The sequence below is a fragment of the Struthio camelus genome, chromosome 12, assembly GCF_040807025.1.
Source record: "Struthio camelus isolate bStrCam1 chromosome 12, bStrCam1.hap1, whole genome shotgun sequence".
In the NCBI taxonomy this organism is placed as follows: domain Eukaryota; kingdom Metazoa; phylum Chordata; class Aves; order Struthioniformes; family Struthionidae; genus Struthio; species Struthio camelus.
In genome coordinates this window covers 14,487,736-14,508,179 of record NC_090953.1, presented here as the reverse complement: position 1 = coordinate 14,508,179, position 20,444 = coordinate 14,487,736, and the positions used below count along the sequence as shown (strand labels likewise).

At 42.0% G+C, this 20,444-nt stretch overlaps 1 protein-coding gene across 1 annotated transcript in view; it reads right to left on the bottom strand.

The window, feature by feature from the left end:
- Positions 1-19,748, bottom strand: part of TNFAIP8L3 (TNF alpha induced protein 8 like 3) — a 49,282-nt gene extending 29,534 nt beyond the window's left edge. The window contains exon 1 of the mRNA XM_068958668.1: positions 19,443-19,748. Coding sequence (XP_068814769.1) covers positions 19,443-19,494 — 52 coding nt within the window. The 5' untranslated portion in view covers positions 19,495-19,748. The remainder of the gene's footprint in view (positions 1-19,442) is intronic.
- Positions 19,749-20,444: the final 696 nt, after the last annotated feature.

The window sequence follows — 20,444 nt, the reverse complement described above, 5'->3', positions numbered from 1 at the left end:
TTTCTTTTAACTTTGTATGCATCCAAAAAAACCTCATAGGTAACTTAGTAATTATGTTTTTCCCCATAAGGCTGAGGAAGTATTTTGAGTTTTGCTTTACTGTGCCCTGAAGTATTTCATATATGAACTTGTTTTAAACTGCAAAACAAACAATGTTGTCACTGATTTTCAGAAATGTTAACAGAATTTTTAAAAGCCTGACAGTTGAAATGCCAAAAAAAACCCCCAACTCCTTTAAAACGTGCTAAATCTCTCTGTGCCATTATTCTATGTAGTTCAATTCTTTGCAATTGCCACTTGCATATGACATTGCTAATACTCTGGATTTATTTTTTACTCTGGAGGGAATGAAAGATTGGTCTCTGCTACCCCCCATTTATATTTTGGGTTTTGATCATGGAAACTTCTGAATCTGAAAACCATAGAGCAGACTTCAAAGTACCAAAATGAAGATAAAAATGGAATAGTTCAAAATAACATGAACCCTGTTGTTGAGTTTTAAACTGTGCGTATGAGACACAGAACATGCAGTATGGGAGATACACATGGTAACACTGCTCATTCTCACAGGCACTGGGAGCTGGGAAAGCCCCAGCAGGAAGCGAGGAAGGTCTGCGTAAGTCATGATAGTCGCTCTGTTGGCTAACCTGTGGGTTACAACCCCTACCAGGGCATAAATCCCTCATTTCTTCACCTCCAGCATGTAAGATAACGCTGCAGCCTGTTACGGGAAATGCATCTGGTATGAAACGAGGGGAGAAGTATGGTGCCAGAATGCAACATGGTAACATGCCAGCAATTTGGCTTCCTTTCTACAGTCAGCCTTTCCTAGGAAAGAGGCTGAGCCAAAGTGCATTGCTGCTGTCTCTCTGCTCTGTGACCCACAACACAAGGTGCTCCTCATCAGCAAATCAGCAGCTTCACTGACCAGCTGCACCTGGTGCTTGAAATGGAAGAGAGGCCACAGTGGTGGCTGGTGTGTGCAGGCAGGTGGGTTGCTTGCTGTAGGGGTACGTGAAGGAGAAGGTAGTCATGGGTGGTTTGTGATCAGCGTGCACAGCTTCAAAAGTAAGTGTGTGGCTTTTTACTGTTACTGGTATGTCTCCTAACCTAGGAGGTCTTGGGGCTGTTAATCTTGGTCTTGGGGAGAGAATATTTTGTGCAGGTATTGCAATGTGTTTTGTCCTGTTCCTGTACTCTCATCTAGGTATTTGCTGTTGGCCTGTTCGAGGCTGCATGCTGGGCTAGAAGGACCCCCTTGGTCTGACTTGATGCCTGTTCTGTGTAGTAAAATAACACAGTGAGGCATACAAGGAAAATTTCTGCAAGAAGCACTGACTTTTTTCCATAGTGCTACAGGAAAGAGTATTTCAGCTGAGCATATACTGGGGTTTTTGCAGTCCTTCTGTATTGCTCTGGTTCATAGAAAGAAAAACTAAAAGGTATAGATGGAACTAAGGTTTCTCTGCATGGTTGCTATAGTTTTATTTCCTTATCTCACAGAACTGAGAATGGATTCAACTGATTATGTAAGTTATTGATTTTGGTTACAGAAGCAAATCTAAAGATGTAAAAATATAACACTATAATTCTTCAATAATTGCATAATGTGTTATATATTTTATGTTATATAATTTGTTTATAATTATAAACAGTGTTCTCTGGCAGTGCATTTTGCAAGTCCTGCATGAACCAAGGAGTTGCCTCTGCAGCAGGTGCTTAGTTTAGTAACATGTCCACAAAGTCTTTGTGTCTCTTTGTGTGTTTAAAGAACAGCTGTTTACTCTGTGACTTTAAAGTTAGTTTGGCAGTTCTTGGATTTTTTTTTTTTTTGCTTGTTTGTGTTCCTTTTCAACCAAAGGGACTGTTTAGTAGTCCAAGAGAAATAGAGGAAACTATTGGATTAACCAGTATAAACAAGCACATGCTCGAGGCTCAAGTGGTGCTCACTGAAAAGAGTACTCTCTTGTGCTGTAAGCTCAAATGCTCCCTAGAAATACATTGTTATATTTCAATTGCTTTCTGTTGAGATGTTTAATTTTATTTTGATCTAAGAGGTTTATGAATGTTTAATCCCTTTAGTATTCAAATGAATATCATCAAGGCTTGGTTAGTTCACTTCTAGTGGTAGAATAGCTGAACATCATGCTAATGGCTTTCTGTAGTAGTTCTTGTCCATGCATTTTATTTTGGTAGTTTTGCTCTGATGTGGTTTTCTTGCATAGCCCAGAGTGACTCTAACCCACTACTTTTGAAATGATAAATCTCTTCCCTTTGCCCTGCGATAAAACTTAAACCCTGTGTTCAGAAATTCCAAACCTGCTCCCCCTGCTGCAGGGGCTGTAGATAAATGCAAGGCAAAACTGCACTTGCTTTGGAGCCTGCAAATCTTTTTCCTTCTGAAGCATAGAGCTGAAGAGAGGCTGTTTTCTTAGCCTTGCCATGTTCTGAATTTGTAAAAGCTGGATGAAAGGCTTAGTGTCCCTGGCTACAAACTCAGCAGAACAACTCAAGACCTTGGTCCCCTGTGTGTTTGAATGACCTGGCTGGAACACATCTTGCCTCCCTTATTTTGCGTGGAAACCAAAGTCTACAGGAGGGAAACTAAAGTGTCCTAAGCTTTTCATTTATGGGCTGGGAGGTGGTTGGGATGCACACCATGATTTTGGAGTGCTCTATCTGTTAAGATACAGCCTAAGACCTTCCAAAAGTGGTTCATCTTTTCCTCACTCCTGTGAGCAAAAGGGTCTTCATTTTCACCTCCTTCAGTGTGCTTACTCCTCCCCAGGGCAAAGTTAAAGCATTATGAAGAAAGACTAAGGCTACTCATAATTCACAAGTTTTAACATTCCTTTTTATGTTAAAATTTGAATTCCTAAGATAGATGGTCTGTTTAGTCTATCTTGGGTCACCTTAGGAACAGTTTTACTTTTTATAGGATTGTTTTTCTGCCGTATATGGCTTTGTTATGGCAAGATGAAAATCAGCGAAACTGATGTTTAATATATTAAATGAAATTGTCAGATTTGCCAGAAAGCATATCTGCTTCTCGGTAACTCCACTTGGTATTAATTTGCATCTTGGCCTCACTGAACTATTAGGCTGTAAAACAACATGTAATCAATCTCTAGGCTTAAAGTAGATGGTCTATTTTTAATAGAGCAGGGATTCACTTTCTCTTTTGCAGCTGTAATTTACACCCAGAAAGTACATCTAATGGGCATAAGACAAGTTACAGCTACCTACAGAATATAGGCTTCCCCTATTTAAGGAAAAAATTGCCTTCAGGTGTTAATAATACCTCTTAAGCTAGGGGCTACGTAACATGCAAATACAAGATGTTATTGACAGACCTCCACATGTAGTCTGCTGATGACTTAAAGGCTGGCTTTTTCTCTCAAAGCCAGCTGGCACAGAAGGTGGCTGCACCTGGTTTTTCTGAAGGAACATTAGCTTCCAGAGAGGTGAGAGCAGTCAACAGGCTGTAGGGCACTGCCTTCTGTATCAATTAAGGAGCAATAATACCTGAGGTGCTGCTGGGGCAAGGGGGAGATTAATCTGAATTGAATCTAGGCAGATTAGAGGGGATTGTAGATAAAGGCCAAGTAGATCCATGTTCTCTCAAGTTAACTGATAGCACAGGATACACACAAGTGATGCTCTCCAGACCAAATGGCTTAGCCAAAAATCTACAGAAGTCTCTGGATCTGATTTGGGGATGCGAATAATCAAGTGGTTTTCTTTAACAATTTCCTCACCTTTGTCTTTATAGGCCTCATAACTGAGCTGTGTGTATTTACATTTTGTATTAATCACTGAGCTGCAGGTGACTTTAGAGTAACTGACCAATGAGTGAGGTTCAGAAGCTCCAAAGTTAGAGCCAGCAAGGGTTGCTTAGGTAGGGTTAGGATTGGTAAATTATCTACACAGATATAAACTAAAGTAACGATAGTCTTCAGAGAGGTTGGAACTTCTATCTAATAGACTTCATCTCATCTTCAACACTGGCAGTTAAGGACAGGTTTTGGTGAAGGCAGTTCTATCTGCTGGCAAGGAGGCCAAGTCAGGCTAAGTTTGCTTTGGTGTAGAAAATGGCTGTTTACATCACTGGACTAAGCTTCAAAATGCTGTATATTGTGCTTCAATATCACAGAAGTGTGATGCTGAAAGACAACTTTTAATTGATCATCTAATCCATTCCTTGCTCTGAGATAAGATCAGCAGGCTAAAAGATATTTGTTTAACCTGTTCTTAAAAACTTTCCACTGAGGGAGAAATCACAAAGACTCCACATAGCTTAATGCAGTGCTTTTATCCTTTATAGTTGGAAAGACTTTCCTAACATCATACTGAAATCTCTGGCTGCAAATATGCTGATTGTTTCTTGCTCTGTCTCCAGCTGCCTCCAACTGATCCCTGTTTTCCATAAATAACTTCAACAAGCTTCTAGTACGTATGTGGGGAAAAATGTCCTGTAGTCATCTCATTTCTAGATTAAATAAACTGATCTTGACAAGTGGGAGAAGGAAGATAATATAATCCACAGCAGCTGTTCATTAACAAGTTCTCAACCTGTGTTTCTGCAGGTGAGGTTACTGTTACAGCTCCGTTAATGAAAAGCTATGTCACAGAGGGACCAGGGTTGGAGTTCGTTGCATCTCATGCCAGATTTCATCTAACTCCTGGTTATAGATCTAGCTGCCTTAGAGCAGGATTTATTATTCTTTCTGCTAAAGAGTTGCCTAAGATTTAGGAAGAGAGGCCAGATGGCTTGGAGCACAGATTTGCAGTCCAGAAATCCAGCTTCTTGCACAAAAGTCTGAGACAGGATCAGAAATCTGTTTTCTGGCTTGCACTTCAGTGAGCTTGACAGTGAACAGCACCTCTCTTCCCCCTTCCCTGCACCCCCAAATGATGGTGTAGGTAGGTTTGGGTTATGTGTATAAAGTCTACACTGATTTATGTGGGAGAACTAAAACTCAGGTTCTGAAGAAAACATACTGAACTTAAGTGTTGTGGGGATATTTTTCACCCTGACTTTTGGTCAGATTCTTAGAGATGCTATAGTCTTGGATCATGGTATATGCATCACAGTCATGGAATAAATCCTGCATCCCACCACTGTTGATCAGGATCTCTTCTGTGTTTGGTCCCACCCCCTAGCAAAGAGCTAGACAGTCTGAATCAAAAGCAAATGGAAAGATGAAGAAACATTACTGTTTCTCTTTAACTGAATTTTTACAAAAATGTAGTAGGAATTTTCTACCTCTAATTGTAATGTTTCTTTATTGTATCATGACATGTATTAGCACTTCTTATTTAAAAAAGATGTTCCCTAGTCACCTGTCTTAATATGGAAAAAAGAGGTCAAGTGTGGTTAAAATAAAATAGCTCTCAAACTGTAGCCTGCTCTGGAAGACTCCTAATGCAGTATTGAACCATATGTATCTTTCATATGTAAAATCACAGGTCAACTGCAGAGGTGCAGCTTCTTTCTCAGAGATTCAAACTCTTTCAGGATATGCCTATCAAAGTATCAGTAGTGACCATGCACTGTATTGATATTAGTATTTATTAGCTTTTAGTAAAATATTTTGGGGCCCTTACTGCATAATCACATAATGAAAGACATTCCTGACCTAAAAATAGTAAAGGTAAACAGACAGGCTAGAGATGGGAGGAGAATAGACACAACTGTGAAATACTTGCTTAAGGCTGTGATTAAGACCCTGCTGTTAGTCCAGTACTTTAGCCATCAGATTGTGCAACCTCCCATATGATATCCTTTCAAAAAGAAATTAGATGGGTATCTTTTATAATATGCCTACTATATGTCTGTCCTTAAACTTAAAAATTCTGTTGACTTTGAAATTCTGGAAGGTATTACATAATAGAAAACTAAAGGGGCAAAGTTTCTTTTTTAAAAGATAAGCAGATGACAGTTACCTCTCACAACACTTTAAAGCGTTGGGTGAGCAGTTAAAAATTTTCTTAAAGTCCAGGCTTAATATAGATACAGTGTCATTAGTATACACACCTACTGAAATTTTGAATGAGGAAACCTGGCATAGTTTAATAATGCAAAACTGGATAGAGAAGAAAAATATGGGAAGTCTTAAGAATCCTATATATTGTGGATATTTGGAAAAAATAGAAAGAAAATGAGCATGTGGAAATACCAGGGAATTTCTTCAGTACTGTCCTGTTTTGTTACTCTGCACATGTGAATCCCTGCATGCTCTGTTAGTAGAGCTCTGAATCGTCCATTTGGACGTATCCTAGGAGTATCCCATCCATACCTTTCAGCTCTAGCTGTCTAGCTCTCCCTCTGCAGTATCTGCTCTGTGTGGTTAATTGTGGTATTGCAGGATCAGTCATTCAAGTAGTGCTGTCCTGAGATTAGTTTTTATTTATTTGCTTTTTCACTGTAAATTGTGTTTGTTTTTAAGCAAGATGGCCTCTGTTTTCCCCTTCCCCATCATGAAAGATGTGTGTGTTTATGAATCAAAGTGCAAATAACTTTTACATACCAATTTTATATTTTTATGGATCTGCTAAGAACCCAAGAAAACCTACTCCAGTTTCTGGTATAATCCAGATATGCTACCCTCAGGGCCTTAGAAGGAGTTGCCAAGGATCAAGGTGCAGGATTTCTCCAGCACTATGGCAGTACTGTGAGCAGCCTGTTGCTGCCCCCAAAGGAGGCAGCTTCCCAGGGCAACTATGTGGAAGCAGAGATTTGATATGTCCTCACAGCAGTCTGCAGTTTTGATGGCACAAAAGTGGCCTATAACGTTCTTTCCTTCTCCAGAGCTGTTCTTCCACCCTATACCTCTCAAGGGATGCAGGGCAGTCTGCCCCTGCTATGACTTATGTAGATTTTCAGATCCCTTAAATATTTTTAAGGTTTCTTTTCAAGGTCTGATCTTCTGATATGTGTGCATGTCCCATTCATGGTAACAGAGAGCGATCCTTATTGAACCACCGTAATGATTCCTGTTCTGTGGAACACTGGTCTCTTTGCTAAGTGAGTTTCTTATGTTGCTGCATATATTTTTATGAAGGAAACTGCTTTCATTTTATATTTGCTATATTTTACCCTCTCTAGATTTTAATGCCAAAAAAATATTGAAGCCTGTAGCTTGGAAGCATTAAGTTTATTTTTCTAAATATAGCATTTCCCTAGCTGAGGAAGATGACTTTTGTCTACTTAAAAATAGCTGAGCTATATTCAATCACATGCTGTTTGTATAAAAATGTTTTCAGCTTAAAAAAATTTTAGACTAAGGCAAGCTTCTAATGCAGTGAATTCAAGTAGATAGCTGTAATATAATTTTTTATATATATATAAAATAATAGCAGAGCTTTATGATGTCATCTCTATCTTTATCAGACCTTGATAAAGAAGCCATATTGCTTTAGGAGCCAAGTATTTATTTAAGGATTTTGCTCCTAATCTCTTTAATAACCATATGGTCTGTAGAACAGACAGAATTTGTATGTTAGTCACTGGTGAAGTGACCACGCATAGGCATAAGATGTCCCTAAGTAATCATCCCTGTTAAGAAGCATGACTACTTCTTGAACCACTGTAAAAGTGAGGGAAGAGAGAAAGTATTCCAGAATTAGTAGCTTACTGCAGTGACATACATGGTGTATGGATTGCCTTCAAATGTGGCTTTGGGAAAAAGGAACCCTACTTTATAGAGAAGCTCTTTCAGTGTGAGTATATATTCACAAAAAACTCATGCAGTTGTGGTTACTGTCACTGGTTATTTGGTATGTCTAATCATACCTCTGGCTGTGTACAAAAACAAGTATTTTGCATGTGCCTTTCTATCTCCTTCTCACTGACTGCAGTAACTTCAAGGAAATTAAACTCTCCTTTGAAAACACGGAAAACATTGAATAGTGATCCCCTAAATTCTCTTCCTGCACATCAGTTGTGTCTGTCTTGATACTGCTTGGCTGTTGCTACGGCAGTATTTTCCTAGAGAAATTCTCAAAGGTAAATGCATAGAGCTTTCAGCAATGTAAGAACAACTGTTGCCCATCTACTGTACACGGGCAAGAGTAGACATAGCTCTTGGGGGAATTTGGAAGCTGCTCAGGCATCTTGGCTGTGAACAGCTGATGTAATGCAAGCATGCCCCTTCTGCTGAGCTGGGTCGTGCAAACAGGCAAGGGCTGCTGTGTGACCGTGCTAGGGAACAGCCACGCTCTCGCGTGCTGCTGTACAGGACTGTATATTCTCTCCTGTTCTGGCAGGTCGTGCACCAGGTGTTGCTGGCTGACTGGACAAATGAAGTGGGTCTGACATGTGAGACTTGCAAACTTGCAATCTTCTTTGGGTAAGACAAAGCCATAAAGATAAGTCTTCAAAAGAAAAGCAAGGGCTTCTTCCTTTCAGATAAGGCATCAGTGTGGCTGCTGGCCCTGCAAGGGGTGGATTCAGCTCTGATTGAATTTGATGCAGCTCAGCCAGGTCAATTGAGAAATGGAAAAGGGAATGTGGAAGCCCTGTTAGTTGGGTCTGGTGAGCCTGTACCGGGCTGGCAACTCCACTGGTTCCTTTCCCTAACTCCTCCCTTGGTGTATGTGTGTGCTCTAGGTCTCTTAAACTCTTCTTCACTTAGGAGAAGAATGCCTCTTTCAATATTTTTCTAGAACTTAAAATATCTCTCTGGGAGAAGCTTTTTTTACTACTTTTTCACAGCTGTAGCTGTGACACAGCACAGGCTTCTGCTTGTTTTCTAGAGGCAACTTGTGTGAGTCCTCTTAATCTCTTCATTAAAAAAACTTATTAGAACTTCGAAGAATAAATCAGTAAACTTAAAAGGGGAACAAAATCTGCACGCTGTGATTCATCAGAATACTCTGCCAAAGGGACAGGCAACCCTTTGTTTTCTTCTATTCCTTGTGATTAAGCTATGCCACTAGAAAGCAATGTCCTCCTCTGACTTCATTTGACCGGTGAGTTACAGGCTGCTCTGACTGGATTGAAATGTAATTCTCCCCCTTGACCTGCTATTCAAGATTTGATCTTACGGAGGTGAGGATATACTGATCCTCCAAAGAGGTGTTTGCTCAGAAATGTGCTTTGGAAGTACTGGAGAAGTTATCATCTGTGGAAACATGACTGTCTTATTTTCTGGCAAATACTGCATCTACCTGTTTTTAATTTCGATATTTCCAAACCAAATTAATTTCCCTTTCCTAGACATGCTTTACTGATCAGGATGACAACAATGTCAGGTGAAAGCCCACTGTTTGTACTGTTTGTTTGCTGGAGGAGGTAGGTTAACTTCTCTGGCAAAGTAAATCTGTTTCTAACGCTTTTAACTACAAAGACAATTCAGTGCTTTACTCCCATCAGTTTTCCCTTTTCATGAAATACAACTTGACGATGCTTTTCCCCCATCATAGTGACAGGATTCATAAAAACAAGAATATTTGAAAAGAAATGAGTTGAGAGGAATTGGATCAAGACTGGAAGAATATTGCAAAAGAAAAACCTATTACCCTGGCCAAGGCACAGGGGAAATGAGAAACTTGGTTCTATACTGAAAAGATGCGGGCTTTTGGAGAGGAAACACAGCAATATTGTTGGAGCAAAAAGAGAGGATGGGCTTTATGGTAACATATTAAACAAGTCTGAGAAGCAGCAAGAAAAAAACTTTAAATGAAAAGGGAATTATTATTTTTTTAAATCAACTAGGACAAAGGGCTTTGGAGACTTGACAGAGGGAGAAGCGAAAATTGTTTTAGAAGGTATATGTCAGGAGGCATAGACAAAAATCTTGGTGCCCCTGTTCCTTGGAGAGACTAAACCTCTCTGGCAGCATGTGGCAGTCAAAGGTGTGTGCGTGGGCAGGGTGGGGGAATCTTCCTTCCCTTTTGCATGCCACAGCAAGCAGCCTGCGCTGGGCCTTTTTTAAAGCATGAGGCATGTCTGCATGGACTCCCTGGATGCAGTTCCCCTTGCTGCTCTTACCTGCAGTCAAAATATCCCTTTATACTGCCATAGGCTGTTGCAGGTAGCAACATAACATTGAATATGGCTATTTTCTGGCTTGTTATAACTAAGCTTTTAAACTCCTAGCACTGAGCAAAACCAGCATAACTTTTAAGCTTTTTAAGTGAAAAATACTAGCTAGTTAAGAAGAAACCTAGTTCACAATTTGGAAATCATTCTCAAACAGGAGGTATTCTGATCTTGAGGATAAACAGATATCAGCTGTTTAACGACTAAGTGCTGGGGCTGCTCTCGGCCCTTAGGATCTAATTTAATCCAAATTATGATGTTTGAACCATGGAGCATTATGGTGAGCATTGGTATTTGTTTCTCCTTAAAGAGATAATTTGTGCTTTCCATCAATTCTTTATGATTTCTGTAAGGAAAGTGCTTTGTGGAGAAATGCCAGTTGTGATCATGTTTTGGATGAATGTACTTTAGGGGCACACACAGTGAAATCTCAGTTGCCTCTGTCCTGAGGATACCAAGTACTATCATCCAACATAAGAAGGAATGACATATCTGATAGCAAGCTGTAAGAAGTGATCTAGAAATAAACTCTTAAAAATACAGATAAGAGAAAAGTAAAACAAACCTGTAGCCAAACGCAAGCTGGATTTGTATGGTAGAAGCTAGTTTCTGACAGACATGAATCTCTTCACTGAAGGAAAAAAAAATCTTTTATGTACAGCCCTGTACATTTAAAGGGGACCAACTAGTCCAAGTTGGTAAGAACATGACATGTTGGCACATTACAAAATCAACAGAACTGTTCTTCAAATGTTCAGGCTTGTGGATTTTATCCTAAATTACAGATTTAGGAACATATTTCTAAATCAACATATTGAATCACTGATTCTTTGCCACTTTTAAATTTAGCAGCTGTGCATTATAACTGTATTGATTATTTTTGCATCTACTATTAAACACTTCTAACAGTGGAAGCCATTAATGAATGCATCAAAATCATATTGAGTATCAGAATAGTGAGACACCAAATATAATCTCCTTTGAAGTGAACAAAAAGGTTGCTCTTGATATCTTTAACCTTCTACTTTCCTCTAACTTCTGGGAGTGATGGGGAAACTGGACGCAGAAATACACAAAGTTAAACACAAGCAAACAAAAAGACTTTGACATTTTCCTGTCGTATCACTAGAGGATACAAAATCCTTGCTGGCAAAAACACCCCAAAGGAAAGATGACTATGTTCCTCCCTCCTCCTCCCCCCCCCCCCCCAAAGGGGGTATGAGGGGGAGAGATGATGTGACCTTATATTTGTTTGATATGCATCTGCCAGTGATTCACCATGTAAACTGTTCACTCTAGGAGTAAATGGAAAACTATTTGGAAAGGAAACAGCAACACAATAATAGTATTTATTTTCTCTTTGGAAAAAAATGTATTTAGTTTTTCCTGTAACGGAGTTTTTTGGATAAATAGAGTTAATGCCAGAAATGAAGCGTGTTTGATGGTAGAGAGGCATTCTGCTACAGTACTCTTTGTTTTTAAGATTGCTTCTTATATAAAACTGAAACCAGTACGAAGACCAAAGGGAATGTTTGTCTTTACCATGGAGTGTTTATTTCATATCACAGCTAGAAATAATCATCCTGTTCTGTCTCTTTTCTGTTGTTACATTGACAGATGTTAGCCAAAACCTATTATCTGTACTGAGAGACTGGTTGTCTATAGGAAGGCCAGCCAAAACCAATAGACAAACTATGATTTACAACAGAACCTCCACCAAGGAGGGATTTGTGATCATTGGCAAGGAGAGAAGTTACTTTTGCTCTTTTCTTTTAGCCTTTTTTCTTAAAGATGGGTACCTTAAAGAGCAGAAGGTCACTGTCTGCCAGTCAGTGCCTCAGCTCAACTTGGCTCCTCAAGGGGAAGTCCAAGTCTTGGGTATAAAGTAACAATTACTACTTCAATTTTTGTCCCAGCTTGCTATGGATCTCCTTGGACTAGACTCTTTTTAACCTGTTTAATGCTCTCGCATAATCTAGCTGGCAAAGATATTTCTGCAGAAAAATGGCAAATAACACCTTTTTTTTTTTAATAAACTGGACAAGGCTCCAAACTGGGGCCTTAGCCCAATATAGCTGCTGTGAAAGAGGTCCACAAGCAAACCAGCAAACTGGAGAGCTCTGAGCAGTGCAACAGAAGTCCCTAGGAATGAAGACTCTCTCTGCAGCCTGCTTTGACCACAAGGTCTATGTAAATAAACTGGGACCAAACCTGTTGTACATGCACAGTACAGCCGTCTGGATGCAAGCTGAGCTCTTTCCCACACTCCAAATGTTGTTTAATTCATACTGGCCACTTATTCTCTGTCCTGTGCCAGGACATTTTGTGGGAGGCTATCTGGCATGGGCTGAAACAGTGCCAGGAAGTGTATTAACAGATAAATGGTTCAGAGGATTGTGTGCCACTGCTTGGGCTCACAGCCAGGCCCTGCTTAGTTTACTAGAAAAGACATAGTTAGTGAGAGCTCTTAGAAAGTTAGTTCCTACTTCTGCTTTTCTGGGATCTGGGAGAGCCTGTCATCCCTCCCCTGCCCCAGCTGATGCTGTGGGTAAAAGGCAAATAAAAAGGCTTCTCAGGCAGGCCAGGTCTTCAGGAACTCTTTCTCATTTTGCTGATGCATGAGGGAATACATCTGGCCAACCATTTTCCTTACCTCACAGAGTCCTTTTCATCAGAGCAAGAGTTCTGATTCTCATTGTACCTGCAGTCAGTCTTGTTGCTGCTCCAGAGTTCTTCTCACGGTCGCTCTTAATGGGTACTGGCATAGAAAGCAGCATTCCCATTCTTCTGTTGCCTGGGCCCCTTGTTCCCATCCTGTGCTAGCCCCTCCCTTCTTCTGGTACAAACCTTCCTGTGGTTATGGTGAATCAGACTGAGGAAACTAAAGCTAAAAGATGGGGGCCTGGGGGTGGAGAGCCATCCCTGGGAGCAGGGTTTATAACTTTGTTCTTCCATCTTTGTTCTACCAGCAAAATGGGTGATCTGTTTTTCCTACTGTGACTTCTTAATCTTTAGTCTAGATGCAATGAAAGGATATAAGGTGCATCTCTTCAAACAGGAAGTGTGAGGTTCTGAGGTGACAGGCAGGCTGCGCTGTGCAGTTCATGCACTATTGCCAAAACAGCACATCAACTGGAACCCAATCTCATCCCAGGACAGTCCTTTGGCAAGGCAGATGGGAATAGTCACTGATTGCTATGCAACAGGATATGGCTTCACAGCTCTGCCTATGAGCTTTATCTGGCATCAGAAACTCTTGCATCGAGGTTTGTCCCTATCCACAATGTAAAAAACCAAAAAAAAAAAAAAAAAATCGTCCAAACATCACACAGCACACATGCTTGCTTTCTGCTTGCGTACCACTAGCATCACTGAGGACAGCTCAATTTGGGGCTATGCAGAGCTCCTCATAACTACCATTCAAAAAAGTGTAAACTCAAAATCTCACTGCCTGAGCGGCAGGATATCTCTGACCTGGCAAAGTTGTGGCTGCTTTCTATCTGCTACTTCTGCATCAGGCTGGTACTAGCATGCTCTGTTCTGAAACTGAGTAGTTCTGATTAAGCATCTCAGAAAAATTTATGCACGAAGGTGATAGCTGACTTTGATCACAGGAGAAAGTTGTTATCCCTAAATGAGTCAGTTTGCTTCACCATGATGACCAACCCTCCTGAGACCATGTCTTCATATGCTGCCCTCTCAAAAGTAGGAAGAAACTTTTCAGGATCTGTATCTGTTTTTACTGTGGCATATGCAAGAGCAGTATGTCACCTACTGGAGCACACTAAAGCTATTGGAGAGGGTGTTATCTCATATACTGTCTGATGTTGCTGCTTAACAGACTGGTCCACAGATGTTGCTATTGCACAAGCAGGTGAGTTTGGGTCTTAGTCCACTGCTTCATGAAGTTCTTGTTTCCACTCAGTTTTAAAACACAGAAACCTGCATGGGTTTGCATATTGAACTAAACTGTTTATTCAACTTGCCATAAATAATCCCACTTCTGTTACCACCATCACAACATGACTGGATTTTTGCCCATAAAAGGCTTTTTTCTTTCTCATTTCTCTCCCCCTCTCCCCTTTTCTTGGACAAGGCTCCCATCTGACAACCCCAGTGCTGGAGAGTGGCCTCTATGCAAATCAGCAACCCAGGTGTTTTCTGGAGAAACAAGATCTGAGAAAATTTGGTCAACCAGTCTTGCCTGCCTTGGCTGCTGCCCTTACAGGTGGTTACTGCCTTCTGATCCTAAGCAGTCTCTTGCCTGCTCTGTCTTGGCACAGAAATATAGCTACATGCCTGCCTCAGCATGCAGTTTGAGCCAAAAAGCCCTGTAAGCGGGTCTAGCTCTTTTCAACTAGTTTTGCTTTCCCTTTGTTTCCCAGCAGAAAGGAAGAGTGCCCTTTATCATACAGGTGCTTGAAGGCACTTAATTACAGAAGCATCCAGTAGCATCTGCACGTTCCACTCAAAATAGCAGGGCTTTTTACCCTCAGTTTCCATACTTCTAACATGCTGTTGTCTGCCTCTTCTGCCTGCTTCTCTAAGTCCCATTATAGCATTTCTAACTTGAATCTTTTTATATAAAAAAAGCAAAACAAGGCTTGGTTAAATCAAAACCTACCCTGTCAAAAACACAGGTATTCCCTGGGGCAAAGTATACTTTTTTGTTAGAAATAAATTGTTTAAATGACCAGTGTGATACTGGAAAAAATTATAAAATGCCTACTTGCACTTTATACCACATAAGCACATCACTCATGCCTCAATTTTATACAGTAGTGAATACTTTATAGTACACTTTTCCTAATTCATCTTATATTCACAAGAATATATTAGCTCTGGAATGGCATTTAACTCTGTTAAGCTGTAATGAAATATGTAAAGGCTCAAAAGACTAATATCACTTGTGCAGGCAGATCATAGAGCATGATAAATAATTTGCAGAAATAATATTTGCTAAGCATTGCAAATCAAATAATATTACTCGTCAGCTCTAGAAAACTTAGGCCTGTAGGGGCTGTCTTACAGCAGTAAATAAAGCTTAGATCTGTTATAGTTTTTACTAAGTACATATTTATTTCCCATGGTAGAGTTTAGATAATTTATCAAACAATTTAATATGTATTAATCTTTCTGCGCTAGAAATCACAGGCCAAAATCTTGGCCCAAATGAAGGCAATAACAGGACTCCCACTGACTGTATAGATGCAAATCTGGTGATAAGAGTGTATTTTGTTTTCTCTGGTATCATATAAAATTGTAGACTCCATGGTGTTGATGTGTCAATGAATTTCTATTACCAGCTGAGAATTTTACTTTGGGCTCAAGCTGCTCTCTTTTAAGGCCAAATTTCTTTCAACTTCAGTAGGAAGGAAGTCAGAGAAGGGATTAGCAATAACAATTTATTTTATAGGAGATGTTAAACTTAAATCAGAACAATCTGTATTGTTTCAAAGACAATACAGGCAATTTAGCCTCTAGTTTTCAGATGTTAATAGTGTTATATAGTTCTATTAAAATAAATGTCAATCTGTATTCTGATTTAGCAGCTTGTAGAAAGGCTTGCACTGATATGATATATAATAAGGTATTTGGCCAGATTTCTGCCTGTTCTAGCCAGTGAACCTAGAGCAATCTGCACCACATGAAGGTCTGCCTTTTTCTTTTTCCTGTGCACAATCCCAAAACCCACTGCTAAATCACTGCTGTTGGAGATGACCTGGATTTTTGTGTGTTAGGTAGAAAGGTGGCACAGAGGATCACCTTATGTGAAAGAACTGAAAAAAATGCATTGTTCTTCTGGAGTGTTTTTTTTTTTTTTTTTTTTAAACTCTCAATAGGTGGACATTAAATAATGAGAACGATATTCTATTTGAAGGATTGCTTGTTCAATTTTCAAAAGCTTATCCACAGGAAGATCACACTTTACACAGAAATATGATCAGCAGTGTCTATAGTAAAGTTCAAAAAACTTCAGTGAAAGTAGTGGTAGTAAGCATATATATATTTTGTAATGCAAAATATATAATTTTCAAAATAATGAAGACCTGTCTAGTACTTTTAATAGGAGTTTGTGTCATCATTAATTTTGGGGGTGAAAACCTGCCTTGACCGTTTACTGCTTTGCACCCAAGCTGTCTGATGGATGTGGGAGGAGATTAGTGGAAGCCAAGACTGTGGAGTTGGTTATGGGTGGTTGTTGTGGGTTGCTTGTGTGTTTTTGTACAGCTATCATCTTATACTACTCTCACATACAAGGAGCTTTTTGTTTGAGCCAAAGAAATATGAAGCTGCTAGCATGGCAACATATTCAGAGTAAACATAGAAAAAGCACTTCTGCTCCCTTGGAGACTCAGCTTTAAGTGGGCTATTAAAGGAAATGAGGCTGCTGGGATCTAGGAGTAAGACTCCAGCTGGCTCTTGGAAGCCAAGCGTGTGTGTCAGTGGGGAGACACAAGGAAGTTTCCTGTCCTGTCCACACGTGTTTAGAGATTCTCAGGAATGGCATGGCTGGTGTTCCTCTAGGAGAGAGCAAAAGGCTAAATCAGCAGTGCAGGAGGAATATAAATCCTTAAATGGGATATGCTGTATTGCATTAGCACCATGAAGCTCGAGTGATAAAAGTAAACCGTATCATGTTAGGTTTGAACAATCAGAGAACTGAAAAGTGGGCAGTGACCACCAGAAGTTTTGATTCATGTAAGCTGAAGTCATTGCTCTGCATGCTAGGAGGTGCTAAAATGGGTAATGATGAGAGTTAAGTTGAGCATTCAGGTTAATGTGTCATTTTTCAGTGCGAAATTCTAGCTGTTCTAAAGGCAATAGCCAAAATTGCAGCATTACTAGGATTTCACCCCAAATATTTCCCTCAGTCATTCTGGAGGTGCTCTGCTTGCCCTGTGAAGGGGAAGCAGAAAGCCCCTGGCCACTGGGATCTGTGGGGTGCGGCACCTCAGCATTCCTCCTTCAACAAGGTGATGACTGAAGCTCGCACTATTACCTCTCAAGTGCTGTGCCTGCACTAGTGACTGACATCGTGACAAGTGAACACCCACATACAGAGATATACTGCGCTGTACATATGGCAGAGTATTGAAAAAAGGCCAAATGAAATCTAGCAAAAGTGCATTTTTCAGAAGAGGATGGTGGATACCAACAGCAAGTAAATTCTTTAGGGCAGAGAAAATGAATGCAACTGGCTAAGAGAAAAACATTAAGTTTTCACTCTATTCCAATTTTATTCTACTGCATAGGCATCTGCCATGTATGGTCAAAATACCAGATTTTTCTTCTCTTAGATGGTACAAAAAAGGAAAAGAAAAAAGCATAGAAGAGAATAATGAGCATCAACTGTTGGCAGCTGGGAAGTGATGACATAAAAAGCACTTATGGCAATCTCTAAGTAGAATCATCTTTTTAATTTATTTAAAAGAAAATCCTATTCATAACAAGAGTAAGTTGTTGGCAGGAGCTGTATTACATCAGTTTCTCTATAAACCTAATGTTGTTTGTAACTCATGCTTCATGCACTGCTTTGAATATTTGTAGGAAAAAGTATAGCTGTGAGTGGTTTTGTTGTTAAGTTCAGCCTCACAGTGCTTTATGAATATAAGGAGTTGTACAGCCTGTTGCTAGTCTTATTTCATGTCTAGATCTTGAGTAAGAAAATGCAGAACAGGATATGAGGAGTAAATGCCCCTAATATTTAAAAGTGGACTAGATTTAAGACTATGCCATAAAATCCTGTTATACTGGGAGACTAGACCAGATGACATCTATTATTTTATGACTTCCTACCATTGTTCATCACTGAAGTATTAACAGGACAGGCCCTAAAAGTTTTCACAGAATATTTGGCATCTTTTTCTGTAGTAGTTAAAATGCTTGTTGCTTGGTGTAGACTCCTTTTGGAGGGGAGGGAGTATCAGCTGGGATAAAAGATATGTCTAAACTGGACATGTCATGGTAAAGAGGTTCTTCTCAAAGATCATCTCTGTAATGTACCATGTTTTCTTTCTGGGTTTATTATGGTCACTGAGATAATTTTAGACATCATTTCAACTGTGCTTACTTGTCTCATGCTGGTTAAATGGCTTCAGAGAAGACATTTATGACTTCTCCTATGGGAAGCTGGAGGTCAAATGGGCCTGCATCTTTTCTTCTACATCTAGCTTCAGTAATCACCCAGTTGCTACATAGTTTTCTGTGCAGATGCTATTGGAGTCTGCTTTGCTGATGGCAGGGTAACATCACTACTGATTGAAGAAAAGTTAGAAACCTGGAGATGCCCCTAGGGAAAGGGGATAAAGTTGACAGCTGGTCTCTATGGACTGATAGTACTGTACTGGTAGAGCAAATCTATAAAATCCAGCATACATACAAGTAGAAGTTTATTGTCCTCGTTTACTCTTGTGCAGGGCACCCTTTGATTACAGCACATCAGCAACGGTTGTTTTGCGTAGGACACAGGAATGCAGAGATTTGGGAATGGCAGAAGAGATGTTTTTTCCTCTGTTTTTTTCTTCTGTCTCATCTAAAAACTATGCAGGCTGCAGCAACCAGGCAGCAGCAGTTTTATGTTTTTGGTGACAAGTCGAGACTCTTCTGAAAAACAAAATCCTAGTGGCCTGAGTGCCTGGCACACCAGGTCTGTGGGGGAGAGACTCCCCTTCCACACAGCTTCCTCAACTGCTGCAGTCCTAGAGAGACAGCAAAAGAAACTAGCCAACCCCAAAAAGCTTTGCAGCCTCTGGATATAAAGCACAAATGCATCAGACTCACGCCAGTACCGCAGATTTAACCGCGTGTCGTGTCATGCTTGACTGTAGCACTTCAGGACAGACCTCTCCGCTACGCTGAGCAAGCGGCCGGCCGGCGGAGCCCGGCGCCGGGCCCCTCCTGCCCCCGCCGACTCTGCCCAAGCAGCCGCCGGAGGAGCCGGTTACCGCTGCACCGCCTCCGGAGCGGGCAGCAAAGGGCAGGCTTCTCGCCTTGGCCGGTTTCTCCCCTCCTGCGAGCGCACGTTACCGCACGGCGAGTCCAAGCCGTGCTTCAGGAGTCCCTCTGCGGCCGGGCGGCTCGCGCGGGACCGTTGGCGGGGCGGTTGGCGCGGCTCGCGCGGGACCGTTGGCGGGGCGGTTGGCGCGGCTCGCGCGGGACCGTTGGCGGGGCGGTTGGCGCGGCCCGCGTGAGGCGAAGCGGCCGCCGAGCGCCGCCACGCGCGGGACGGTGGCGACCCCTCCTCATCGCGGAGCCTCGGCAGCTCTCGCTTGGAGCTACCATATGAAACGCGCAAAGGGGGTGGAGGGAAAAAAAACACCCTTCCCTCTTTCAGTCACCCTCCAGCCCCACTGTGCGGAGGGCAGCGGCCCCCGCTTTCCGGCCCCCCGCTTACCTGCAGGGGAGACCAGCTCGCCTTCACTGAGCTCCCCGGAGTCCGAGTCCATGCTGCAGGTACCGGCGGGGAGAGGGTCCGAGGAGGGAGCTCGGAGAGGGCGGCGTGCGGCTGGCCGCCGCTAGCGGGAGGGGTGCCCGGAGCAGGGGAGCGGGAGAAGGGAGCGAGCGATGAGCAGAGCCTGCTGCCTCCTCCTCTGCTCCCAGCCTGGGCGCTGGGTCCGTGCCACCACATGCAGCCACCTCGCTTAGTGCCATTGGCTGCAAAGGAGGAGCGGAGACGGGCGGGCTCCGCCGGGGGGAGGAGGGAGCGGGGGCGCGGCGGAGGAGCGGTTTCTCTCCCGAGCTCGTTACACAAGTTCATCTCGTAAGCGGCTGTGTCTTCGCAGCCTGCCCGGTGGCCGCGCCCTGCGGCTGGCTGCCGCTTCGGGGAAATGGGTTCGCGGGCCGCCCGGCTGCAGCGGCTGCGGTGATAGCTCAGGGCGGCCGGGCCGGGCTGTGCGGCCTCCCTGCTCTTGGCTCGAGGCTGGCTCCTGAAAGTGGACTTGGGAGCGCAGAAAGGACCAAGGCGACAGCCCTTCACGCTCAGAAATGGGCCGCCTTTGCTGTTTCCTTCTCTCCTGACCCCATGCTGGTTGTGGGGCTCGAGGCTGCTCCTATGTCTTCCTTTTCCCCCTATTTCTTCTCCTTCTCCTTTTCTTTGTGTGGGTATCTCCCCTGACCTTCAGTCATGGTTTTGTCTGTTTTCAGCAGGTCCCTCCCCTAGTTCTGTCTTCTCAAAAATTAATCACTGAAATAGAGGCTAATGTGGAAGAGCCGGGCTTTACTGCATATTGATGTCCGTAAGAGAGTATTGGAGGAGTGAATTTGGCTGCTGTGTGTTTGCAGGCTCAGGAAGACGGTGCAACATTTGGTAAATGAAGGTAGTGTTGGGAGATTGTTTTTAACTCTTGAGTCTGAAAACTTTGCAGTTTAGATTTTGCAGGCTTTACGTATGTCCTAT